The sequence below is a fragment of the Perissodus microlepis genome, chromosome 18 (assembly GCF_051167445.1).
Source record: "Perissodus microlepis isolate ML-2025 ecotype Zambia chromosome 18, ASM5116744v1, whole genome shotgun sequence".
NCBI lineage: Eukaryota > Metazoa > Chordata > Actinopteri > Cichliformes > Cichlidae > Perissodus > Perissodus microlepis.
The window spans coordinates 19,497,210-19,524,097 of NC_140478.1; the positions used below are offsets into that span (position 1 = coordinate 19,497,210).

The following is a 26,888-nucleotide window of genomic DNA, read 5'->3' on the forward strand; positions in this document are numbered from 1 at the left end:
TCCGAGTTCTTTGAACTTGCGTAAGTACTGAGTTGCACAGAAATACTCACTATGTTTAGATGGCTAAAATATTGCACCATCATAGCAGGTGATACACATTGAATGCAAAACATTAGGTTGATGTGTGTTTGCAGATCTAAGAGGAAATTTGTTTGGCCTTGTGTATGTGTCTGTGAGTTAACTGCACCCCAGCCTTTGACGACAATACTTTTTTTTAAGCAATTCCTTCTCTAAATGTTATTTTGTATCTTTTTTTAATGTGGTTATTTATTCTGTTATGACTTTTTCTGTTAGGATTAATCCCTTCACCAGCTGCCATGTTAATGCAACATATTTTTTATACTCCTGCTGTTTGTGCTGCTGCCATGCCTGTATGACATTTGTTATTCCTGGTGTTTATCAGATGGGATGACTTTACTTAACTATAGTGTTATCCACTGATCAGTTGTTGTAGTGTATTGTTTATAACCTAATTATTTATAGCAGTTAAACATTAAACACTTTTTATTGTTATCTTTTGGTTTTCTTGGTATTTTCATTAAGTGTGAAACCTAATCACTCTCTTTTTTTTTTTTTTTTATCTCACCCTCACAGTCAGCTATTGTTTGTTGTCACATTCACAACGTTCCTTGTCAACTGCGTGGAATATGATGTCCTGTTTGCCAATCGAGCGGTCAACCACACAGGGCCAATCCAGAACCCTTTGGACCGGAACAAAGTCACACTGCCAGATGCCATCCTACCAACTCAGGAGTGCACTGCAAGGTAATGATGGCATATTACAATCCTACAGACACTTTAGGTGTCTGAAGGAGATTCGTTTTCTTTTTTTTTCTGGTGGGAAAAGGATGAGTTGACTTAATCTGACAGAATGTACAGGCATGAAAAGTCATGCACATTCCAGGAAGTTTGATTAGACACTTTGTTCTCAAGCAGAGTCCAGGATTAGAGACAGGTCTTTAGAGGGATGTCATTATTCTGACTTAATACAGTCGCAATTAGACTTTCACACTAAATCTCTTTATGGGCTGTAAATGATTTGGCTCAGAGTGCAAGATACAGTCACATACTCTGAGAAAAGAAAAAAAACTTATTTAACTGTAACCAGCATGTTTTCTCATTTAATCTAGAAATCTGTTAGAACTCACTTGTGTTTGTAATGCAAGGCAATGGTTTGTCATCAGATTAATTAGATTGGTTTCTATATTTCATTCAGTGGTTTTTTTTGTTTTGTTTTGTTTGTTTGTTTTTTCATTTTTGGTGTTTAATTCACCCTGAGATTGGTAGCTTCAACATTTCTGCAACTCATGGTTACTTGGAGGGAGGTGTTTGTTTTGAGAGCTCAGCCTGGCTTTGGAGAACAGAGCGATGTAATTGATAGCTATATAGCTATGGTGAGGTACAGCTAGCCAACCGCGATGCTGACAGCTTGGCTGGGACAGCGAGCTGACTACCACATGACACCTCACAAGCTGACTGCAGGAGTAAGCCCGCCACCTACCCCTCCCACTCCTGTGTTGTCACATTTTTTTTTTTGACAACATGTAGCCTAGACTCAGCTTGACTGCAGCTCAATAGTTGTTTATATCAAAGGCAATGACGTCCGACTGCTTGGATTTCTAATTTGGGAACAACTTGTCCCACAGTTTAGGCTCTCTCTGTCCTCTTCATACCCCATATCTAATTTCCCTCATAAAGCAGCTTTAAAACGCTCGGACTGAAAACAAGATTGTATTTTGTTTAATACATCTGAATGTTACCTCATAAAGAGCTTTTACAGTTGCACTGAAATTTGCTAATGTTTGTTTAGACACATGGGAACATTAAAGGATTTCCTTAAATTTAGAATATAATGAGCAGACATCCACCACTGTACTTCAAACACCCCCCCACCAAAAACATGTTAACTGAAGTCTACTAGATTACTCCATCTAAGATCAGCTGTTGCATACTTCATATAAATATTATGTCATTAGATAATGAAGAGCCAACTTAAATTATTAGTAGAGGAGAGGGGAATGTGTGTAGATAGATGAATACTTTATTAATCCCGCAAGGGAAATTGTTGTGTTACTGCAGCATGATAAAGAGTAAAAATAGTACCGTCTGCAATAAATGACAAATAAACAACACAGTTAAAATAAAAGTGCCACAGATGCCGAGTACGGGCCTTAAATTGAGACAGTGCAGGAATTTTATACACACAACAGTGATTAAAAAACAAGTAAAAGTATAAATGAAGTTAGTTAAAAACCATAAAGTATGACCGACATTGTGTAAGAGATTTTACATTTTAGAATGACTCTACATTATGTACAGTGTTTACTATGTATGAATAGATACATGAAGTTAGCCATGTTTTAAAGGGGCTTTTGTTTCTGTTCAGGATTCAAGAGAACAGCTGGATCATATTCCTTCTCATCATGGCTGCTATATTCTGGATCTATCGTCTTGTTAAGGTCATTTGCAACTTTTTGAACTACTGGGAGATCAGGCAGTTCTACATCAAAGCACTGAAGATCAGAATGGTGAGTGCACCAACTTGAGATGAGTATTAAGGTCATTCAAACAAATTTTTTTGACTCATGTTCATTGGTATGCAGAGAGATGATAAATCTCAGTGTTTTAAATTGTGGCTTTGTCTCAATGTGAGTGGGTTCCTTGTGTCTTTCTCCCAGGATGAACTATGCAACTACACATGGCAGGAAGTCCAAGACCGTCTAATCAGCCTCCAGAGGGAACAGCAAATGTGCATTCACAAGAAAGAGCTGACAGAACTTGATATTTATCACCGGATCCTACGTTTTAAGAACTACATGGTGGCCATGATAAACAAATCCCTGCTGCCGGTGCACCTGCAGCTCCCCCTGCTGGGCAATGTGGTCTTTCTAACCCAGGGTCTGAAGTACAACTTTGAACTCATCCTTTTCTGGGGCCCTGGCTCACTCTTTCAGAATAAGTGGAACCTGCACCCCAAGTACAAGCGCAGTGGAAACCGCCTGGAGCTTGCCCAGCAGCTCAGCAGGGTCATCCTCCTGATGGGTTTGGCCAATTTGCTGCTATGTCCCTTCATCCTAGTGTGGCAGGTGCTCTATGCTTTCTTCAGCTACACAGAAGTGATCCGCAGAGAACCTGGGAGCTTGGGCGCACGTCGATGGTCCCTCTACGGTCGTTTATACCTGCGTCACTTCAATGAGCTGGACCATGAGCTGCACGGGCGTTTGGGTCGTGGCTACAAACCCACTTCCAAGTACATGAACTCGTTTACATCGCCACTGCTGACTGTGATTGCTAAGAACATTGCCTTCTTCTCAGGCTCAGTGCTGGCTGTTCTCATCGTACTTACAGTCTATGATGAGGATGTTCTGACAGTGCAGCACATTCTGACTGCTATTACTGTGCTGGGGGTGACAATAACTATCGCAAGGTGAGTCCTCAAAGCAAGCCCACACAGTCAGTCATCGAAAAACAACTACAATATTCACTGTTACAAATTATTTGTCTATTTTTATTTCATTTATTCAGCTGAAAGCTAATCAGTGAAGTAATTCTTTAAATAACTCACATTAAAACTATGAGCAAGTATTAGATATTCTTCATCAGGTACTCCATCTGAATTTTTAACTTTTTATGATAAAGCTTTTCTCTTCTGCTTATCCATTTGTCTCATATGTGCAGGTAATGCACAGCTGTAATGCTGACATTTTGTACCTGTCCCACGCCAGGTCTTTCATCCCAGATGAGCATATGGCGTGGTGTCCAGAACAGCTGCTGCAGTGTGTGCTGGCACACATTCACTATATGCCAGACCACTGGAGGGGCAACGCTAACAAGAGTGAGACCCGTGACGAGGTGGCACAGCTGTTCCAGTACAAAGCGGTGAGGAATGCAGAAACTCAGTGGATAGGAACACACTTGTCACACTCAAGTCAGACTGTCAGACTGAAATTATGTGCTTGTTCTGGCTGTGATGAGGGTTTTTAATCCAGGACCTGGGTAATGCTAAAACTGTCAGATTGGTCACAGTCATTATTTTTATAGGGTGTACATAAAATAAAACGTACAGAACCAGAAATTCATGTCATCTCTGTCCACTCAGGTGTTCATCTTGGAGGAGTTGCTCAGTCCTATTGTCACACCCTTCATTCTCATCTTCCTCTTGAGAAACAAGTCTCTAGAAATCATTGACTTCTTCAGGAACTTCACCGTGGAGGTCGTTGGAGTTGGTGACATCTGTTCCTTTGCCCAGATGGACATCAGACGCCATGGAAACCCAACAGTAAGACCCATTCCTTTTGTCTGGCAGGACTGAATGAACAAATGTCTCAGTGAATGAAGACTGTGGAAAAAAAAATGATATCAAAAAGGTGATATGTCTATTGATGTTTTTTCAGTGGCTGTCAGAAGGACAGACAGAGGCATCTGTGTACCAGCAGGCTGAAAATGGCAAAACGGAGCTGTCCCTCATGCATTTCACCATAAAGAATCCACGGTGGCAGCCCCCTCAGGAGAGCTCAGTGTTTATCAGCCATTTAAAGGAGAAGGTGCACCATGATGCACAGGCTGGCCCCTCCACTCAGCTGCTGCTCTCAGAGGCGCCTCTCTGCACCTCGCTGCAGTCCAACGAGTCTGGCACTGGGGTAGGAACCAAGTCGATAACACAAACAGCAAGAACTACTTATTTGCTCAAAAACGATATAGGCAGCTAATGTAAAAAGAAAACTAAGTAATGCAGTCATCCCTTACCATTAGGATCATCAGTTTTTCTCTATAAATATTTAATGCCTAAACTACTAGAAATTTGAATACTGATAATGGTTTCATTATGAAATATATTGTTGTAATTTCTATTCTCATTAATTTTTTCCTTTATTTTTTTGTAACTTTCTGACATTTGTTGTTTCCAGGCTGATAATCTTTTGGCCAGTGTCCTGGCTCACCCCGTTATAACTGCATCTGGACTGCAAGGGCGAGACCATCGACTCATCCCACCAAGCACCGCTGCTTCTGCTGCAGCCAGCGTTCTCGCCTCTTTGTCCACGTCTCAGCTCGCGCATACCAGTCGTGGCCGGTCACACGGCCTCCTGCCCTCCTCCGTCCACCCTGAGACTACCATGTACCACAGTGAACGCACCGTAATTGACAGGTATTTTCCAATAGTACATTTTATATACTTCTATTCTGAGCTTATTTATAACAAAACGATAGCAAACAAAATCCAAATGCTTGTTATCAGCTTTGGAAAAAAAAAGTGTTTGGCTTTTTTTCCCAGTATGTCTAACAGTGACTCTCGTGTCCGAAGCAATGCACTGCAGTCAGAGTTTGCCTCAGCCGAGATGAGTCTCCATGCCATCTACATGCATGAGGTAATTTCCTGTTCATGAACTATAGCCTCTAAAACATATATGTGTGTGTCCAATGTCCCTTTTTTTTCCTCCAAAATTTTAGGTGCTATGTTTGCACATAGACATGCAGAAACATGCAAGTCTTTACTTTGGTCTCTCATGTATCATCGTAGCTTCAGTTCATGGTTTCATTTTTAGTATTGCTTAAAAGATTTAATGCTCGATAGGCACATTTTGAGCCAGAGTGATGCTTTTAGTATCTTTTGTAGTACCATAGGTTTAGCACCCCTTTCTGCTGCACACTGAAAACTGTTTGTCTCTTCAGCTCCACCAGCAGAGCTCCCACCCACCAAGAACTTCAGGCCAGTGGCATAATCCAGTGCCAATGAGAGATCTGCACACACACACTGGTAAATGAAAGTGTTGATTTTTAAGAACCTGTTATTTTTAATTCAGCCAAAGATTATGAATATTAGTTTGCAGATGACTTTTATAAATATTGTTGGTGTCAATTCAGAATCAAATGAATGTGACAAAAATTCTTGTTGTGCTGAAATCCTGGTTCTGATGTGGATACCCTGATATTACAAATCATTAGACAGCAAACAAATAGATATTATACCCTTATTCTCAGGTTACCAGGCACACAGCGGCCTCAGTTCCAGCATTTCTGTGCCCACCACTGTCCATCTTGGTGGCTGGCAAGAGGTAGAAGAAGAGGAAGAAGACGATCAGGAGATTAATAGTGGATCTACTCCAAAACAGGGCACTGGGGGTAGTTGTTGAAGTGCCTTTTGTCATAAGGTATACGCTCTCATTTCAATGCTCTGTGGTTCTGTATTTTTGGGCATTGTTTGTCCTGAAGCTACAAAGCCGTGATCACTTCTCTTCTTCTTTTTTTTTGTGTTTTTCTTTTCTTTTCTTTTCTTTTTTAGTGTTTACATTTTACTTTCTTCAACGAAAGTTGTGGCCTTAGATGATCTTCATGGAGAATTTAGCATGGACCTTTAATACACCATTCAGCATTTTTAGGAGGGACTCATTGAATAACCACAGTCTCTGCACCTCTACGCCTCATCCTGTCATATCACGCAGACTATGGCATCAGGGAAACCATATGTCTTCCGTCTACATTGTCACAATTTTCTTATCAACTTGTAGGAACTTTTCCCGAAGCTCGTATGACAGAAAGATCGATGAGGTGTAGTGTAATCATAGATCCACCGTGCGACGATGGGCGCGAAACGCGAAAGGTTCATCACAACTTCTGCTGCGCACAAATCGAGTATTTGAGCATCACAGGGTATTACGGTGCAAGTATAATTGAAGTTTTCCACAGAATAGTGTCTCAATCTGTGCCACAGCATGAAGTCTTCAAATTGTATCTTGTCTGCCTGAACAATTTTAGTCATCTGGGGGCGGAAAAAAAGCATTTCAGAGTTGTGCTATTTGACTCTTGTAAAATGTAAATACACTTTTGCATCTTGCTTGTTCCTTCAAAGGTCACATTTTTACTACTAGATCCAATTCCTGCAAAATATACCAAGTATTGAAATGATTCAAAAGTTCACTATACAGTAGCCGCACTGCTAAAACACTATGTGTATCTGGGTGTTCCTTGAGCCTAAGCATGCACATGGTTTGATGCTGCTGTCTGTGTTTAGTGGTCCTAAATGCAGATTTTTGTTCAGTGTTGTTGTTTCTGCGGCTCATCTGTCAAGACAGTTGCTTTTCCTCAAAAGCAGAGCCGTAGTAATGGGCACCAAGTACACTTGTCTTAGAAATCCCAATGCAGATAGAAGATGTAATTGAAATCTGTTTAAGCTGGACACAGCCAGCGTTATGCCTTAACACCGATGTAAAAACATGTATTTAAATCCTAGTTTTCCGCATTACCTCAGTTGTGGAGGAGAAAAAACGAATACACAAATCGATACCTCTGTAGTGTATTTACTCTTGTGTAAATATTTATTATACATAAACGTTTTTTTTTCATTCTAGAGGTGCATCTTTCAACTGCATTTTGATTTTAATGGCAGGTGTAGGTGGAAACCATTTTTAAAAGAACAAAACAGTAAGGTGTTGCTTTTTTCAAATACTTTGTGTGCTTGTTACCATTTTTTGTGCTTTCCCTCAAACTGATCATATAAAAATGGAACTTCATCATAAGGGCTGATTTCAGAGTGCGTGCTGCATAAGGACGGCAGTTCTGCTAAGACTTTATTTTTCCAAAGTAAGATCATTATATATATTTATTTCCCCACATATGTAATTGATACAGGTATATAGAGAGATATAATTTATTTAGGAAAAAAAATGAAACAATCATAAACTTTTACGAATGGAGGTGGTGTGTGGCCCCTCTTACAATGTGGTTTTTGTCTTTAATTTTGGTGTTATTGCAAAGATGCCATGCCCAGCGGCAAGATGGTGAGTGCAATTGCCGGTAAACCCTGAAATAAACTGGGACAAAATCTCGTAGTTGATCTAGTGATGACAATATCAACCCAGTTTTATTGCATTCTGCAAAGGAGTATAAATTGAGTCCTCCACCTCTATAAGACCCCAGAGTGTGTCTTTACCCTCTCGTGTGTTTAGAAGCTGTTTCACTCTCACGTTGAGCGTGCATGCGTCTGTGGAGGGAATGCATTTTAACATCTGCGTAATTATGCTAACACTTTTGCACTGATTGAAAAGCATTTTTAATGTGTGTGTGTGTGTGTGTGTATGTACTTGCATCCTGATTTAACTTTATAGATAAGCATTGCATCAGCCTGTGTTGTGTTGTCATTTGTCCTCAGCAGACTATAAGGAAACACTGTGGTCAAGCACATAATGTTTTTTTGTTGGGTTTTTTTTGGTTTGTTTTTTCTTCTGCCGCTGGTCAGTAAACGTCTGTTTCCCTCACACGGCCTTAAATGTGCTTACATGCATTTCTTGCGGTCGCAGTTCATTTGTGGTGTTTTTTCCATATGAGATGAGTTTGTGTTGTAGAGACACTGGAGCTCGGCTTTGAACACAGAGTTTTGATAGTCTCCACATTTACACGCCATGGTAGTGTCTAATGTTAGTCGTTTTATTATAAGCAGTGCCTTGGTAATAAGGATTAGCATTTGCTCTTTTTAGAAGCCGTCTCATGTTAACCAACAGATTTGCTTTCACATATTTACCAGCACATAGGATGTACAGTATTTTTGATTTCCATGCCATTGTGTATAGCATCGAGTGCATATAGTGAAACTGTGGATGTGTCTTGTTAGCTGACAGGTCAGTCTGTTGTATCTGACAGTGCACTTCTTTTGTCATGGGACTGCGCTGTCTTTAACATCCTGAAGAAGCGGGAGCATCCCATGTAATTGGCAGTGCCATTATGGCAAACCTTCTGATCATACTATGGTTTCTTATCCACTATATAGACCAGTCGAAGGATCACAGTGACTGGAACAAGGTGCTATGTTTTCATCCTGAAATGGTGAATTTGTTTTCTTCTTCTTTTTTTTTTTCTTTTTTTTTTTTTGTGGTTACAAAGGTTTGTCTGTATGTTTTTGTTCTGTAAATTGAGCAGCATTAGCTGAAATATGAAACATGCCAAAAGAACTTGTTTTCAGCACAGCTTTACAGTACGTGTTGTTGTCAGAGACTGAGTAGAGAGGCAAATACATCTAATTTTGAGTGTATTTAATCGTTCTGTGTGTGGTTGATTATGTAATGTTTATTTAAAATAAAAAAGAATAAAGTTTAATTTTCTTTGTTTTTGTTTTTGCTGTTGCTTGGAAGTAGTTTTTCATGTAACTTAACTTGTAAAAACTTAAATACTTAAACAACTAGATTCTTTACCCTCACGTTTTCCAACCAAAGGAGTCTAATGTGTTTTCCATTTGTTTGGTTAAATAATAACTGTAGACAAGAGACATTATAGATGGATAGATAGATAGATTCCCAGAAGTTTGAACTATAACACCTAAATCTATATAACAATAAAAAATAAAGTATTTAGTGAACAGCTTCTGAATGAATATAAAGGTTTTATACAGACTTATTCACATTTTGTTACTACTGTCATATATATGTTTTCCGTGCTTTTGTCCTTTGTCTCTTTCTCCCCTCTGACTTGCTCTATGACTCTTTCTAACCAGTTGATTCCGCTCACAGTCTTGTTGGAACTTATGAAGGAATAGCACATTGATTCCATTGATTAAACGTCATTTTACATCATACAGCATCAACAGCTGCATAAATCACATTCAGTGACCCTCATTTCTAGAAGAGTTCAGTGGCAGTGTTAGGGTAACCTGTTGATCAAGTCTTTTTTTTTTTTGTAAATCAGGACTTTTTGTATGGAATAATTAAGGTGAGTTGTTTTCTTTAACAGCACCTCACTGCCATGTGTTCCCACTATTGTCCTGTGCTTGCTATAATACTGTAAATACTATCAAGACTGTAAATAAATATCATGTGCTTCTTTTTTGCTAGTTTGTCTCATTTTTTATTTAATTGTTTTATTTCAAACATATAAGTAATATAAAAAATATATATATCAGATACAAAAAAAAGGAATCGCTCTACCATACAATTTACATGCTTCAAAAGGGGTAGGATGAAGCTTATGCCTACTTGATCCTGCACACCTTATTGCTTGTTTTTAATGTTGTCCAAGCCCCTTGAATGTTTTGGAGAAGACATGCCTGCCATCTGCTGTTCAGTCTTAGTAACCTTAATCTTTGGTAGAACTAAAATTTGTCTCACTTGTCATCTGCCATGTAACTGTTCTTAAGGTAACACCCGTGTGTTTCAAGCTGTGAACATGATACAGCTATGACCTTATTCTCGAAATGGCTGTGAGGTCAAGTGGAAGGCCACGGAGACCGGACTGGAGAGTATACATTGCTTCCATTTAGCAAAAAAAAGTCTCATTACAAAGACATGTTTTACTTGGTGTTTAATCTTTAGGTTGCTAAATTATAGCCAGGCTGTTGGCAGGTGCCACGAGAGGGTGGTTACTGTCTGCAAGTGAGTTTTAAACATTTACCAAAAAGTTGCAGAAATATGTCGTGGTGTTGCTTTGGTATATTAAGTGATTTGAAATCAAGGAACCTAGCCTGTGCTAATTTTTGACACAGTAGCGCAGTAGAAGGTTTGGACGTATTTCATGCCAACACAGAGGATAGCATTATCTAAACTATTTTCTTCCTCAGTACACATACTCTAGTTAGAGTATGGAAACTAAACACAGCGGCCAGGAGAGGATGAAGCAGAGGAAAGCAGCAACAGTGGATTACCGTCTGCTAGAGTTTCTGGGAGTTTAAATCAGGGTCCAGGCTACCTGCTGCTGTCAGTCACTGGCACTGGGGGGAAAGCCCGCACTGGAAGAGTAAGAAAATAACATGGAAGCCAAAGTTTGGGGACAAAAGGGTTAACACTAGCTTTAGTCACTTTAAGTAGAATGATTTTTTGCTAAAAGGAAATTGAGAGTCTATATTAAAAACGTGCACTGCAACCTGAGGTTTGTTGCCATGCTTTATCAAGTGATTTAATCAAAGTGAATACTTCACTAAGGATACATTTAAAGTATTACTGCATTCTAGGCCTTTCCACAATATGGACAATATGAAGTCATAACTTCATTCTGGGCCTGATGAGCTGGGGACAGCAGCTGTCACAGTGGATGTTGTGGAAAACAGTCTGCTGCAAGCTCAGTCAACCTCTCAGCCTAATCATAAGCAGATTAAGTGGATTTATTATTCACTACAACTACTGCAAATGAATGAACTATCAAGAGAGGCAGACTGATAGATTTACGTTTTTGTTCAGAGATCAGAGCGGGGTTTAATTCTATAAATAAGCAGAAAAATGAGGAAGCTGTTTGTGCCTTTGTCACCACTGAAAATGTTCAATGATATCAGAGTGCAGGCCAGATTCTGTTACTGGTAATATGACGACAGGGACTGGATTTGTGATGCAGTATCTAATGATGTCTTGGTGTTAATTACCTTCACATTTAACCTGGCACATCTTGAGCTGCTGTAAGCTGAGGCAAACTTTCATTAAGTAGAGACGGAGGTGGCAAGAGATTGATTTGAGCATCTCAGATTTGCACATCTAAGAAAGTCTGAAACAAGTGAACAACAACAAGCGAAGAAGTGGAGGTTCAGTTTTGTTTGCAGTGCTGTTAAGTCTTCAAATCATGAATAATCCCCTACGGTACATAGTTTTCAGAATAATACCCTGCCTGTGAATTCTAAACCAGGCATGCCACCCAAAATGGGGGCTCAATTACCTTGACTATCCAAGTACAGAACATAAATCAAACTCATTTTACATGTACTCTTAAGTGAAAAATCTTAAAGGAAACTCATCTTTCTGTCAGGATAAAGAAGTTTAACTGAACATTCAATCCTTGAGATATCTTAATAGGAGAAAAAAGAAGCAGAATTTGGATTTAAAAGTACAAAAAAGCGTAAAGTTATTTAATTACTTAAAAGAATAAAACTCTTTATCTGTTACTTCATTACTTTGGTGTAGTATGAATAGACATGGGGGAATTTTTTGTTTCGGAGTGGTAAAATCTCTAAAACCACGAAAATACAGTAAGTCCAAAATGTATGCCCTCCTTTACATTGGAGGGGATAATTGACAGGTTTTGAATACAGTTAAAATGATATTAAAACAGAAATAGTTAATAAAAATAAAAAATACTTTTTTGTGGGCCGATTTACATGAGCCTGATTCTGCTGGCAGGGGCATAATCAGAATTTGTTTATAGGCTTGACTATAGGGGGGGCACTAAAATCTTGGGGTGGCAAACCCCCCCAAAAAACATGAACAGTGCATGGGTGCAGCATGTGACGATGGGAAGCGTGAGGGATATATAAAGTGACGCCGGGGGGCGGGGGGGCACGGCTCTCCCTTGGTGGCGCCCTTGTCTGCCAGAGGTTTCTAACTGTTAAAAGGGAGTTTTTCCTTCCCGCTGTCGCCAAGGTGCTTGCTCATTGGGTGGGTCGTCTGATTGTTGGTGTTTGTCTGTATTATTGTTGGGTCTTTAACTTATAATATAAGCGCCTTGAGGCGACTGATATATAACTAAACCTGAATTGAACTGAAACTCAATAAACTGCTAGTTCTTGACGCGTCCACACGCGGCACATTTACACCTAGTATGAGTTGTTTATGACTTGTGTCCGTATTGTCGTCTCCAGCCTGCAGCAGCAGCAACCCAGCAGAGGCCAGGCCAGCCTGCTCTCCTTCCCGAAGCCACCATCAGGCTATCTCCTATCTCCAAATGACAGGTCTATTTTGGAAAGGAGGCTGCGCCAAAATAGGCACGTCAGCTATGTGGCATCATGAGGCACCAGAGAAGAAAGAAAAAGTAAGTCTGCTCAACCGCCCACTGCAGGAGACGGGGGGGATGTTTCACTATCTTGGATTTACAACCATTTTGAAATATATTTGAGGTCAAAGAAGACTTTTTCTTGCCCCCCATGTGGAGCCCCTGAACGCTGTTGGAGAGGGCCATCATCCGGAAATCCTGACGGGCTATTGATTGTTTGGCCCACATGATTCAGCGCCTGAATTTCCTGAACGGTTAAGGACTCAAGGTGAAGAAGCAGTAACACAACAGTTAACTCATTTTCTTACAGTAAAGTTTACATGGGAACTTGGTCGAAGTTAGAATTTCTTTTCCTTTTTTTGTTGGTTAATTTGAGCTTAGGTGCAGCTCAAAGAGGTAGATAACTGTCATTTTTCACCTGTGACTATTACAGGGGCTGATTTGAGTTCATTAGCTAACCGCATCATCCTTTCTGTTATATTTAAGTAAACACAAGCTCCTTTGCCGAATTTTTTTCGTGGTTTTTTACTAGCCAGAAGTCGTTCATTAAATTCCAGTGTCTTTTTTTTTTTTTACGAGTTTTCCTCAGCTGGTAGAAAACGGACAGTGCTAGAAATGAAGTATGTTTGTGAAGTGGGAGCTTTATCAAACAGCTGATGTCCCTTTCGCTTCTACAAATGGCAATGGACAGAGACGGAGTCTGACAGCTGAGGTTATTTTTGGGACAGGCAGTTAAAGCGGCAGAGGTGACAAAGCTGGTAAATGTCACTGTTTGAAAGACACATAAGCGCTCTTTCTGACCTTGTTGTGAGGGAATTTGTTTGCTATTTAGCTTCTTTCCCTTTGAATAGGTCTTTGTATTGATGAATGTCCGCTGAGGCAGGGCAAGGATATGTTGACTGATATATAGCTACTGTAACTGTCAGCTATAAATATGCCACCCTAACTCTGGATTTATGTCTATTTTCATAGCATAACATATTTTAGAGAACACATAGCAGAATGCCAGATTTTACAATGGGTTTGTGTAAAGCTGACAGGTGTTTGTGGAGGAATATGATCTACAGGAAATAATAGAAAATGTATTTATTTTTCTTGATATAGTTTTGTAATTTTTACATTTGTACTTCCTGGTTTATTTATACTTGCAGTTGAATATTGGTGTTTTTAATAAAAGTTATTAAACTTGTACATATATAAAATAAGTTTTGTATTTATTTATTTAATCTTTTTATTGTTTCAATTACTTTATTTGTACCCATGGGTAGATTTGGTCTGCAGTAGAGAGTCATCCATCTTCCATCCATGCACACATTGTCAGTGCAAACACAGAAAATATATAAGCTTAATAAAAAAATACTGAAGAAATAATTATACTATAATTACAGAGAATTCAATTGGCATCATGTAGGATAGCAACGCTATGCTCGGTTAATCTGAGTAATGGCTGCTGGAACAAAGTTGTTTTGTAAACCGTATTGTTTTGCACTTTGGGACGAGAAGCTGAAAGTCACTATGCAAAAGGAGCAAATTGTCCAGTAAAATCATGCCCAGCAGACACTATAATTGTGGTGTACAGTGATGCTGAGCTCAGCCGTGGCTCACCAATCTGCCCTTTCTGTCCTTCACAGATAAATATCAGTTCAATTCAATTTTATATGCATAGCACCAAATCACAGCAACAGTCACCTCAAAGTGCTTTATACTGTAAAGACTCTACAGTAATAGAGAGAAAACCCCAACAATCAGATGCCTCCCTATGAGCAAGCATGTGGTGACAGTGGGAAGGAAAAACTCCCTCTTAACAGGAAGAAGCCTCTGGCAGAATCAGGCTCAGGGAGGGGCAGCCATCTGCCATGAGGCAGAAATCAACACCGTGACACCAAATAAAAAGGATAAAATAGACTAAAAAAAGCAGGATGAAACAAATGGTTTTATCAGTGTGGAGATTTTTTGCACACATGTTGCTTCAAAGTTGAGTTTGGACTCAATAACTGTTCCAAGATATTTATAAGACTTATAAGATGTGTAATATTTGCCCTTTGTTTGATCACAGGAACAAACGATGGAACAAAACTTGTTTGGAGGGGCCCCCAGGTTTCTCACTCGCCCAAAGGCATTTTCAGTGTGTGTGGGCAAGGATGCCACACTCAGCTGCACAATTGTGGGCAGCCCAACTCCACTGATAACCTGGGAAAAAGACAAGCTGAAGCTGACGTCCGGAGGCCGCTTCAAGACTGTGGAAGATGGAGACGCTTATCGTCTGACCATCTATGACTTAACTCTGGAGGACAGTGGACAGTACCTGTGCAGAGCTAAGAACAGCGTCGGTGAAGCTTACGCCGCTGTAACCCTCAAAGTGGCGCTGCCGACAGAGATGTCTCAGAAGGCCCCTGTTTTCATGGTGAAGCCTGCCTCTGCACGCGTTGTTTTGGGCGGTGATGTTGTTTTCCACTGCCGAGTTGCAGCTTACCCTGAGGCCAACTTTGAATGGGAAAAGGATGGGCGCTACCTGGGGGAGACCAACCGCATCAAGATCATTTCTGAGAGCGATGGCAGCACTTTAAAGATCCAGTGCATACGAAACCTGGACAGCGGCACTTACACCTGCAGGGCCCAGAACACTGTCGGCCGCGCACAAGCTGCGGCTGCCCTCGTTGTAGATGCTCAGGATTCCCACCGCCAAGCTGTAGATAAGAGCAGCTCCCTTCTCTCTCACCTACAGAAGCGCAAAGAGGAGATCTCCATCTACCGCAATGAAGAAAGCAGCACCTCCATTTCTTCCTCCTCCACGGCCAAAATCACGGATGCTTTCAGTTCTCTGGGCCTGGAACACGAGCTGCGAGCATCTGCCCTGGCGAAGCTTCCCAAAGGTGTATTCACTCGTACCTGCACCGTGACTGAGGGGAAACATGCCAAACTCAGCTGCTTTGTGACCGGTCACCCCAAACCCCACATTATCTGGAGGAAGGATGGAACGAACATCAGCGAGGGCCGCAGACATGTCATTTATGAGGACCAAGCTGAGAACTTCATCCTGAAAATCCTGTACTGCAAGCAGACCGATAATGGCCTCTACACCTGCAATGCAACCAATATGGCTGGGCAGACCTACAGCGCTGTGTTAGTAACAGTCAAAGGTAAGCTATTACCATTTTTGAGCAATCGCAGTTAAGAAAATCCTCCTGAAGTAAGTTTTTAGTAAAGATATGTTTGCATACTTCTAATAAGTATGCAGGGTTAATATTAAGGCTGGCTTTACCTTATTTTTTTGATAATGTAACTGTAGTACTCAGGTCAAAGACCCTAACCCTCTGAAGATACAAATGTTTATAAAAAGCTCATACTTATGTACATATTTAATAGTTTAGAAGTCATGAATCCTTTTCTAGGAGAAGTAAATGGTTTATTTGATGAGGATATTTTGAGCTGCATATTAATTTATTACACTGTTTATAACACTGTCATGGTGTATCTATAATCTGCAGCATCCGTTGTACTTAAATATCGTGTCCCCCATGCTGCAGTGTGACTCATTTGTATATTTTAATAGTTACAAACTGAGAGCAGTGCTTACTGGGAACTGTAATTACTCTTCTGAATCTTCTGGGTCTTGTTGTTTGCCTTTTAACAACAAGACTAAATTCTGGCTCATCTCCTGAAGTAAGGTGTTGTGTTGCAGCTATTTTCTGCTGGCGATGAGTAGTTCACAGTTGCTAAGATGGTCACTCACTCAGTAGATCACTTTGGCACACTGCTGATGTGACTTCCCTCGGGAAGATGTTGGTCCAGGATATGAAGCTGTAGAGTTGCAGATTTTATTTCAGATATTAATTTCCAGTCAGTCCGATGTCGAGTGCCAAGCTGCCGATGTACCAGCTGAATTCAAAGTGCAGGAAAATTGGTTCTTTGTGTGATATTTACCCGGCAATTTGGTACTTTGCTGGAGTTGTGCAGAAAGCTTTGAAATGGAAAGAAGTTTTACTATATGTGGCTAGAAAATAAATGGTAGTGTAATGGCAAATACAGTATCCAGCACATGTAGTTTGCTAATACTCATCCATTTTCTTTAGTACTTGTCCAGTTTAGGGTTTAGGGTTGAAGTTAAGCTAGAGTCTACCACAGCTGTCAACGGGTGGATAAGCTGGATACACCCTAGACAGGTTGCCAGTCTACCACAGGGCTAGCATACAGAAAAAGAAAGCTATTCACACTTACATTCACACCAAGAATCACCAGTTAACTTAAAATTAATGACTCTGAACTTTGAGAGGAAGCCGGAGTGTCCGAGAGAGAACCCACACAGGCAAGGGGAGAACGTGCAAAATTCACACATAAAGGCAGTGGATTGGAACAAGAACAAGAATATGAGATGAATAAGAGATGTTGACAGAAAGGATCCCATTCCTATCAGTGCACCTTATGTATTCTATAAATGTGACAGACTGTCCATGGTGTAACCTGCCCCTTGGATTTGGAGTTTATTGCCAAATTGGAGTGCCTGTTTGGATGCTATTACAACCATGCTTGAAGCAAAAATATTCAGCATGGCAAGATGAAATTAACTCAGTCTTTGGAGAGCACAGTTTAGGAAACATATTGGAAAACATGAACGCAAATGTTAAATATTTTATTTGGCTATACTGAGTGCTCAGGTTGAACTTATCTCACTTCTTCCGTAACTTAAATCAGATTTTCTACACTTGATTCCTGAATTTAAATTTTCTAGTTTCTCTCACTTTATTGATATTTCATTAGCCTGACATATATTTGAATATGTGGGTAAATACATGTAGAAGTTGAAAGTGTGATGTAGTTCAGGTTTGGTTAAAGATTCTGTCATATTTCCTTGTGCCAGAACCCAAGGTGCCATTCAGGAGAAAGCTGCAGGATGTGGAGGTGCAGGAAAAAACCTCAGCCACACTCATGTGTGAGGTGCCTCTTACTTCCACTTATACCAACTGGTTCATGGAGGAAACGCGACTGCAGCAAAATGCTAAATATCGCATGGAGCAGGACGGCACCCTCCGTCGCCTCACCATACACAACGTTACCACCAACGACGATGGAGTTTATATATGCGAGATGAAAGAGGGCAGTCGCACTGTGGCTGAGCTCACAGTCCTGGGTACGGTAGAGACTCTTTTTCTTTCCACTGCTCTTCTTCATTGTTTGTGCACTTATCAAGTGTAATTACAATTGTCTATATGGGTTTAATGTAAATATTACATGCATCTCATGTGGATACTTAATGCGACATGACCTGGTCTGTGAACGTTTACTACATTGGACCATTATTTACTGCTATGTCTATTTGAAAAATGCAGTTTTCAGTTCTGTTTTCTTCATCTCAAATCAGTTTCTTCTTATATCTCAGGTAACATAACTAAGAAGCTTCCTCGGAGGACAGTAGTTCCTGTTAGCGACACTGTCATCTTCTGCGTGGAGCTGGAACATCCCTATCCAGACGCCTACTGGACTCGCAATGGCGAGAAGTTAAAAGAGGATTCACGTATTTCCATCGGCTGCGTGCTTAGACAGTACACACTCACAATTAGAGATTGCCAGGCAGAGGACTCTGGAGAAGTGGCGTTTGTGGCTGGAGACTGCAAGACATCCACCCGATTCTCAGTTACTGGTGGGTTAGATGTTGTTTGATACATTCTGATGATATCTGTAGTAAATATATACAAAATATTTTGTGGCGATTGATTTAAATTCAATTTATTTTATTTATATAGTGCAATATCATTTCAACAGTTGCCTCAAGGTGATTTTTATTGTAAGGTAAAGATCCTACAATATTAGAGAGAAAACCCAACAATCAGACAACCCCCTATGACTAAACACTTGGCAACAGTGGGAAGGAAAAACTCCAGCCATCTGCTGCAATCATTTGGGGATGAGGGGAGGGTGACAGGACCCTCTGGTACAATAATGAACCAAACATTTATTGAATTATACAAAACAGTGTATCTCGATATATTTCTTGTTGTTAGGTCAAATATCAGCATATATTAAATACAAAAGAAGAACTGAAACTAGTACTTCAACTAAATAACATCACAATATTTTTCTCTAGCTGCCCGGAAGCATCCTCCCGATCCCCCAGTTGACGCTGTGGTGCAGAACAAAACAGAGTCCTCCATCACCATTCAGTGGTCTCCTCCTGACAGTGACCGCCCTGTCCCCATCAAAGGCTACGTTGTAGAGCGAAGGAAGGTTGGTACCCAAATGTGGCAGAGGTGCAATGCTGAAGAAACCATTGTCACAACAGAGTTTACAATCTGCAACTTCAGTGAAGAAGCTAGCTACCAGTTCCGTATCTCTGCCATTAATGACTTTGGGCAGAGTGCCTACCTGGAGGTACCTGGAACCTTCTACCTTGGTAAGACTGAATTCTCTGTGATTGTTGTCATTTATGTCTATGTTTGGTTTTTGTTCTTCTTTCTTAAAATCCTGTTTGCGGGCCTCTTTTCAGAACCCACTGCAGAAATCAGAAAAGGTCTGATTAACAGCACTGCAGTCTCCGGTGAGGAATTCTCCATCTCTGTTGAGCTGTCTGCTGTTTGCTCAGGCTTCTGGTCCCTAAACGGACGCCTTTTGCGCAGCGGAGCCGACTACCTCATCACCAGGTCAAAAAACATACACACATTGCTCATCCGAGTTGTGACCATGGAAATGAACGGAACTGAAGTCAAGTTTGTGGGTGGAGGCTCACAAAGCAGTTGCATCCTCAATGTGAAAGGTACACACTAGAGAAATGACCTCAGTCCTATTAATTTGTGTCTTTTTTTTGTTTTTTTTCTTCCAATCAGTAATACCCTCTTACATTGCCACGTTGTTTTCAGCCCCTTCTGTTAGGTTCACCAACAAATCCGATCATCTAGAGGTGGTGACCTGCAGTGCCCAAGCCACTGCTCAGCTGACTGTTGAGGTGTCAGATTACGACACACAGGTTAGTGATAGAAATATGTAAATAATTTGTTTTAGTTTTTGCCTTTACAGACTCTATTAAAACAGCTGTTTTAATGTAACATTTAACGTCTTTTTGAAAGAGCTTTGTAGATGTGTCAATAGGATATTTAATTATCCTAATTACTGTAATTGTCGGGCTATAAGCCGCTACTTTTTGCACAAGCTTTGAACCCTGCGGCTTTTAGTCAGGTGCGGCTTTTCTATGGATTGTCCATGATTTTTGTCATATCGTAAGACGATTTGTTTTGTTTGTTCCGCTGTTGTACGGCACTACATTGCCTGGCGGAAGGGCATGTGATCAGACACACAGTATCGGGGTTCAAGAGTGGTATGTTGGTCACATGTCCATCCGCCAGGCAACATAGTGCCGTACAAGTAGCGCGAAAAAAAAAATTCAAAGTAGCGCTACGCGTTCAGCGGGAGGCGTGGATGACGAGCGGCGATAAACTTGCGAAAAGCAAGTTATGCTCAACTCCACCAGTGGAATCTGACAGCGTGGAAAAGTGTGAAAACATCCATGATCACCAACGGGGGTGATCACCACGGGCTGGACTGCTGCATGATGGAGAGGAGGACACCGCCACGGCCCTTCTGAGGGTGTTCGACTCTGACACTGACAACGAGGATTTGTTTGGTTTTGAAAGTGACAACAAAGGAAAGAAGCTGAGAGTGGATGACGAAGCCATCCTGAGCCTGTTTGTATCCGACACTGGAGAAGAGGACTTTGGTGGTTTTAGTGCGCAGGAAGATGGTGGTGAATGACTGACTTTTCTTCTTGTTAAAGCCGTGTCACTGCACCTGAGCCTAAAAGGTAGTCCGAATCTATTTTTCTGGTGTGCTGTAGGTTACTGTTGTGTACTACATTTGTTACTCATTTATGAAGCACAGTACATGTTTCGTACTTGTAATTACCGGTACTTGTACATATACCTAAAAAGTTATGCAAATATGTACCCATAACTTGTTTTTCAAAATATTAATAAAAGGGGTGTGTCTCCAAACAGCCATCTCTTTCCTGACAATTCCCTTTGTGCATATTCTCTTACATATGATAAGTCAACATTGAAACACCTGCGGCTTTTAGTCAGGTGCGGCTAATGTATGTACAAAACAGGATTTTCCCCTGATTTTAGCTTGTGCGGCTAATATTCAGGTGCGCTTTGTAGTCCGGGAAATACGGTATACGTCTACATATTATTATTGTAGGGTCTACCTTACAATATAAAGCTCTTTGAGGCGGCTGTTGTTGTGATATGGCACTGTATAAATAAAATGAATTGACCTGACAAACACAAAGAGCTTTACTTGAGTAATTTACTTAAGTACTGGTTTAATGTACTTGTATTTTAATTTAAGCACTTCTGTGTAGTGTTACTTCCTGCTTCTACTCTACAATATTTTTGATTCAAATTCAACATGATCAATATGCTTACTTTAGGTACCTCAAATTATATTTTGACTATACAACTTGTGCACTATTAAGTTACTTAATAGGATTATAACTTTTACATCTGTATACATTTTTTTCATTTTACCTAACACAAAATTCTGTTTTAACTCTTGTGTAACACAACTTTTCACTTTTCATTAAATATTCAAATTTCCTGTGACCGCCTTGTTCTTTGTCCTCCAATGCTACACCCTTGGTGCACCCTTTTCTGAATAATCTGCAAATGAGACACTTTTGTGTTTGAGTAATTCCAGTTAACATTAATAGCACATGTATGTGTTTGTGTGATCCTAACCTGTTTAATTTGGAAAGCATTTCTGTATTTCTTTCTTCAGGTGGTTTGGACGAAGAACGGACGGGAGCTAAAAATGGGCAAAAAGTATGAATATGTGATTAATGACCGCAAGAGGATCCTGATGGTACACAACGTCACTGAGGAAGATGTGGGCATTTATGATTGTGTGTTACCTGATGACAAGATGTCCATGCAACTCACTCTTAAAGGTATATGTAAAAATTGCAGCTAACTTTACATCATTTATTGCTTCAAATCACAATTAGGATTTTCCAGAGATGATTTTTGTAATAGGAACTAGGTTCAGGGTGCAAAACACCTCAAATGATTTACTGGAATGTGAGCTGCTCTGATTGGTTTTATCTTTGAGGCATCAAACAGATTCATTAGCTTGTCTCAAAAGAAACTGCCCGTGCTTTCAAGGACAAAATAAAACAGGCAGAAATGGTCCCCTCTAACTCAAGTATGCTCTCTGTTTATTTTTCTGTTTTTAACTGTAAATGAATTTCCACATTAAGTGACTTCATCCTCACTCTAACCCATTACCCGAGTATTCCTGCCATTAAAAAAACAAAAACAAAAAACCCCCATAAAAATGTGAAAGCCTAAAAAATTTAAATGCAAGAAAAAAACATCCATTAATTACAGGTGACATGTTTTAGATGAGTTTTTTCTAATGTAAATATCTCATAAAAACACAAGAACATCATCCACATGTCACATGATATGGACCCACAGCATTATACAATTCAAAGTAAAGTTAAAGACAGTTTCTTCATCCTCTGCTGATCAACCCTCTGACCTGTGATGTGCTTTCTTATATTTAACGGGTCACTGTAAAGTGGCTGCTATCGGCTGGAATTCATGTATGATAATTTAATAACTGCTTCCTTTTACTTTATTAGAAAGGAAAGGAAAACATGTTTAGTCTTTTTGTTTATTTAAATGTTTATTTTAAATGAATTGAAAATAAATCCTGAGAAGAAACTGCTTCTCAGGCTGGCCCTGTTGTTGGAAGTGGTTGGGCCGTGGCCAACCCTCTTCCTAAACATGAGCTCCTGCATTAACAATCCAACTAAACTTTTAAAAAAGACATTTAATTTTATTATTACACATAAGTCACATTGTAACTTTCTATTGCTTTCTCCCCCCTAAGATGAACCTGCCAAATTTCTAAACAAAGCCAGAGGTACCATGGGAATGTCATCGACTCTCAAAGGAGATCTTGAGCTGAGCTGTGAGGTTTCATCTGCCAGTGCTGCTGTTGTGTGGAGAAAAGATCAAATGGAGATCACTGAGGACCAAAGAACTACCATCATCTCCAAAGGGACTCAAAGGAAACTCATTATCAAGAGTGCCAAGAAGATTGATGAAGGACATTATTCGTGTGAGACAGCAGCTGACAAAATCACATTCCAGGTTAAGATAAAAGGTAACACTGCATGATGGCACAAGGCTGGGTTTTTTTTGTGTTGATTTGGGAGTATTTGATGGCACAGAAACTTCTTTTTTCCTCACAGAAACTCCAGCTGTAGCTGCCTTCTCCAACAAAGAGTCAGTCCAAAAGGAAGTGAAGGCCACTCTCTCCCAAAAAGCAACTCTTACTTGTAATGTGTCAGATAGCAAGACAGAGGTGAAATGGTACAAAGATGGCAAGCTGTTGATATCCAGTAGGACCATATACTCAGAAGCAAAAGGCAACACTCGCCAGCTGGTGATTGAAAAGGTGGAGAAGAGTGATGCTGGAGAGTATACCTGTGAAGCTGGAGGGGACAAACTAGTCTTCAAGATATTTGTCACAGGTGGGACAGCCTGGTTGATTCATTTATATCTAAAGATTTTTAATCTTTATAAATGTATAAAATTCATAGTAATGCTCATGGTGTACATTTAATCATCTAAACCATCCACTATCTTGAAGTGCCAAAAATATACATATTTAGATTTATCATATCATCCTATCAAGCGCTAAGTGTGTGTTTCATATTTTGCCTCTAAATTATTCCAATCATCTGTGATTTTAAAGCTTATGACAGCACTGCTCTTCTTACTTGTGTTACCCTCAGATTCCCAGTCAGCTTTCGTCAACAAGGAGTCTATTCAGAAGGAGGTTAAAGCCACGCTTTCCCAGAAAGCCACGCTGAGCTGTGAGGTGGTCGATACCAAGACAGAGGTGAAGTGGTACAAGGATGGCAAGCTGCTGACTTCCACCAAGACAATCCATACTGAGTCAAAGGCCAAGAATCGCCAGCTGGTGGTCGACAGTGTGGAGAAGAAGGATGCTGGAGAGTACATCTGTGAAGCTGGGACTGAAAAGCTGGCCTTCAAACTACAGGTGGCAGGTAGGGGCAATGATCTAACTGGTTTGATTCACGGGGCTTGCAGGTGCTGCAGAGAGAGAGAAATTTATCATCCATATTCATGGTCTCCTCAGACACACAGGTCCAGTCAGCTTTCTCTAATAAGGAGTCAATCCAAAAGGAGGTAAAAGCCACCCTGTCACAGAAAGCTGTTCTATGCTGTGAGGTATCTGATAACAAGACAGAAGTGAAGTGGTACAAGGATGGTAAGCTGCTGAGTTCCAGCAGGACAATCCATACTGAGTCAAAGGGCAAGAATCGCCAGCTGGTGATTGACAGTGTGGAGAAGAAGGATGCTGGAGAGTACATCTGTGAGGCTGGGACTGAAAAGCTCACCTTCAAGCTACAGGTGGCAGGTAAGATTTTTTGAAATCATAGCATTACTTAGTTTCTATATTTTGAATAAATATCATCTGATGTTTTTTCCTTTCATGACTCCTCGTTCAGAGGCCCAATCAGTCTTCTATAATAAGGACTCTATACAAAAGGAGGTGAAAGTCACTTTGTCCCAGAAGGCCACTTTGAGCTGTGAGGTTTCTGATTCCAAGACAGAGGTGAAGTGGTACAAAGATGGAAAGCTCCTGTCCTCCAGCAAGACTATCCACACAGAGTCTAAGGGCAAGAATCGCCAGCTGGTGATCGACAGTGTGGAGAAGAAGGATGCTGGAGAGTACATCTGTGAGGCTGGGACTGAAAAGCTTGCCTTCAAACTACAGGTGGCAGGTAAGGGCAGTGCCCTAACTGGTTTCTAGTTTTTCCTCTTGAGTTATGCGCCTTACAGATATTAAACCTATTTGTTTCTGGACAGCGAAGAATTTGAATTTATTTTCATGGTTTCCATAGACACACATGTCCAATCAGCCTTCTTTAACAAGGATTCAGTTAAGAAGGAAGTGAAAGCCACCATCTCCCAGAAGGCTGTCCTGAGCTGTGAAGTAGCCGACGCCAAGACAGAAGTGAAGTGGTACAAGGATGGCAAGCTGCTGACTTCCAGTAAGACAATCCATACTGAATCAAAGGCCAAGAATCGCCAGCTGGTGATCGACAGTGTGGAGAAGAAGGATGCTGGAGAGTACATCTGTGAGGCTGGGACTGAAAAGCTGGCCTTCAAACTACAGGTGGCAGGTAGGGGCAATGATCTAACTGGTTTGATTCATGGGGCTTGCAGGTGCTGCAGAGAGAGAGAAATTTATCATCCATATTCATGGTCTCCTCAGACACACAGGTCCAGTCAGCTTTCTCTAATAAGGAGTCAATCCAAAAGGAGGTAAAAGCCACCCTGTCACAGAAAGCTGTTCTAAGCTGTGAGGTATCTGATAACAAGACAGAAGTGAAGTGGTACAAGGATGGTAAGCTGCTGAGTTCCAGCAGGACAATCCATACTGAGTCAAAGGGCAAGAATCGCCAGCTGGTGATTGACAGTGTGGAGAAGAAGGATGCTGGAGAGTACATCTGTGAGGCTGGGACTGAAAAGCTGGCCTTTAAGATACATGTGCAAGGTATGACTCTATGGATGTCACACTTATAATAATATAGTGTTGCGTGTAAAATATATTTTAGATCGTTTAATGCAAAGGCTTCTTCACAAAAAAATGTTTTTGTGTTTGCATTGAATACATTGTTGGTTGCTTCAGTTGTGGGATGCAGTATTTGGTTTAATTTGATAAAAATTGTTGCAGCCTTTGAGTAGAAAATTGAGTTATGTTGTTCAAATGACCTGCTGAGCTCCATGTTTTGGTCTCTGGTTACAAGATCTGGTATCTTTAGCTGGTTATTTTCCAGGTTCTGGTTATCTGAGTTATCATGCACTTGCTGTGCGTTTTTGTGTGCTTTCAGTTGAACTGTTGTTTTTGTACAGGTAATTGTACTGTCACCTTACTCCATTATAGTTGATAACAAGACAGAGGCGGAATGGTAAAAAGATGACAAGCTTCCAAATCCCAGCAAAGCAGATCACATGGATTCAAAGGGCAGGATTACTTAAATGGTGATTGACAATGTAGAGAAGAAAGATGCTGGAGGTTATATGTGAAAAGCAAGTGAAAATTGGGGATGTAACATACAGGTTAAGTGTTTTAACACCTAAAAGAGAAGTACATGCAAATTATATAACAAAAACTGAATTGAGTAAAACTGGAAGAGAAACTCAATGAAAGATTTAGAAATTTTTGTTTTTGGTTTGGTGGAATTGCAGATGTTTTCACATATTTGCATATTTTGTGGTCACGTTAGATTTTAGCTGTTAAATATTGTTCCCTGGTTTTGGCTTTGCTATGTATTTATCCACTTTGTTGCTATGAAAATTGATTTTCTAGGTTATATTTATCTCACATCACATAAACTTGTTACATTGCCATGACATTAATCACTGTTATTTCTGCAGAGATCCAAGTGAAGTCTGCCTTCTCCAGCAAAGAGTCTATCCAAAAGGAGGTGAAAGCTACTCTCTCTCAGAAAGCCACTCTCACCTGTGAGGTATCTGATATCAATACAGAGGTAAAATGGTACAAGGATGGCAAGCTTCTGACCACCAGCAAGACAGTTCATGTAGAGTCAAAAGGCAGGAGTCGGCAGCTGGTGATCAACAGTGTGGATAAGAAGGATGCTGGGGAGTACATCTGTGAGGCTGGGTCTGAGAAGCTGCCCTTTAAGATACAGGTGTTAGGTAAGCTCAATAAGTTGTCTCTAGTACTTTCCTACTGTATGTTAATGAGCTTTAAAATAGTCTTGGTGTGTAGTATTTCTGCCAGATTGCCTCGTTTGTATCCAGTAAGTTGAGTCATAGTTGCTTAAAGTCTTTTTGCATTTCACATTGATTGATGTTTGTTTTTTTTCCATTTGCTGGTCAGAAGCCCCAGCTGGCTTCTCTAACATGGAGTCAGTCCAGAAGGAAGTGAAAACTTATCTCTCACAGAGAGCCACGCTTAGTTGTGAGGTTTCAGATTCCAAGACAGAGGTAAAGTGGTACAAGGATGGCAAGCTGCTGACTTCCAGCAAAGGAGCCCACATGGAGTCTAAAGGCAAAACTCGTGAGCTGGTGATAGAAAAAGTGGAGAAAAAGGATGCTGGAGAATATACGTGTGAGGCTGGAACAGAGAAGCTGGTATTTAAGTTGCAGCTAACAGGTAAATTT

The 26,888-nt window shown here is 40.4% G+C and overlaps 2 protein-coding genes across 10 annotated transcripts in view; both read left to right on the forward strand.

Annotated features, from left to right (window-relative positions):
• Positions 1 to 9,810, forward strand: part of atg9b (autophagy related 9B) — an 11,073-nt gene extending 1,263 nt beyond the window's left edge. The window contains exons 3-14 of one of the 3 annotated variants that reach the window (XM_084912477.1): positions 1 to 20; positions 595 to 765; positions 2,387 to 2,528; positions 2,679 to 3,427; positions 3,726 to 3,879; positions 4,100 to 4,279; positions 4,395 to 4,640; positions 4,908 to 5,146; positions 5,273 to 5,366; positions 5,671 to 5,755; positions 5,980 to 6,149; positions 6,281 to 9,810. The exon at positions 1 to 20 is cut by the window's left edge and continues 45 nt beyond it. In XM_084912477.1, the coding sequence (XP_084768603.1) occupies positions 1 to 20; positions 595 to 765; positions 2,387 to 2,528; positions 2,679 to 3,427; positions 3,726 to 3,879; positions 4,100 to 4,279; positions 4,395 to 4,640; positions 4,908 to 5,146; positions 5,273 to 5,366; positions 5,671 to 5,755; positions 5,980 to 6,131 (2,232 nt within the window). In that variant the 3' untranslated portion in view covers positions 6,132 to 6,149; positions 6,281 to 9,810. Of the gene's footprint in view, positions 21 to 594; positions 766 to 2,386; positions 2,529 to 2,678; positions 3,428 to 3,725; positions 3,880 to 4,099; positions 4,280 to 4,394; positions 4,641 to 4,907; positions 5,147 to 5,272; positions 5,367 to 5,670; positions 5,756 to 5,979 lie in introns of all 3 variants that reach the window. The other 2 variants (XM_084912478.1, XM_084912476.1) reach the window with 2 other exon arrangements.
• A 2,421-nt stretch (positions 9,811 to 12,231) lies between these two features.
• Positions 12,232 to 26,888, forward strand: part of obscnb (obscurin, cytoskeletal calmodulin and titin-interacting RhoGEF b) — a 59,425-nt gene continuing 44,768 nt past the window's right edge. For 4 of the 7 annotated variants that reach the window (XM_084912472.1, XM_084912473.1, XM_084912474.1 and 1 more), the window contains exons 1-17: positions 12,233 to 12,940; positions 14,729 to 15,812; positions 17,531 to 17,800; positions 18,050 to 18,310; positions 18,755 to 19,060; positions 19,154 to 19,420; positions 19,524 to 19,630; positions 21,436 to 21,604; positions 22,552 to 22,827; positions 22,916 to 23,197; positions 23,462 to 23,737; positions 23,830 to 24,111; positions 24,203 to 24,478; positions 24,599 to 24,880; positions 24,973 to 25,254; positions 26,139 to 26,420; positions 26,605 to 26,880. In XM_084912472.1, the coding sequence (XP_084768598.1) occupies positions 14,738 to 15,812; positions 17,531 to 17,800; positions 18,050 to 18,310; positions 18,755 to 19,060; positions 19,154 to 19,420; positions 19,524 to 19,630; positions 21,436 to 21,604; positions 22,552 to 22,827; positions 22,916 to 23,197; positions 23,462 to 23,737; positions 23,830 to 24,111; positions 24,203 to 24,478; positions 24,599 to 24,880; positions 24,973 to 25,254; positions 26,139 to 26,420; positions 26,605 to 26,880 (4,969 nt within the window). In that variant the 5' untranslated portion in view covers positions 12,233 to 12,940; positions 14,729 to 14,737. Of the gene's footprint in view, positions 12,941 to 14,728; positions 15,813 to 17,530; positions 17,801 to 18,049; positions 18,311 to 18,754; positions 19,061 to 19,153; positions 19,421 to 19,523; positions 19,631 to 21,435; positions 21,605 to 22,551; positions 22,828 to 22,915; positions 23,198 to 23,461; positions 23,738 to 23,829; positions 24,112 to 24,202; positions 24,479 to 24,598; positions 24,881 to 24,972; positions 25,255 to 26,138; positions 26,421 to 26,604; positions 26,881 to 26,888 lie in introns of all 7 variants that reach the window. The other 3 variants (XM_084912469.1, XM_084912470.1, XM_084912471.1) reach the window with 1 other exon arrangement.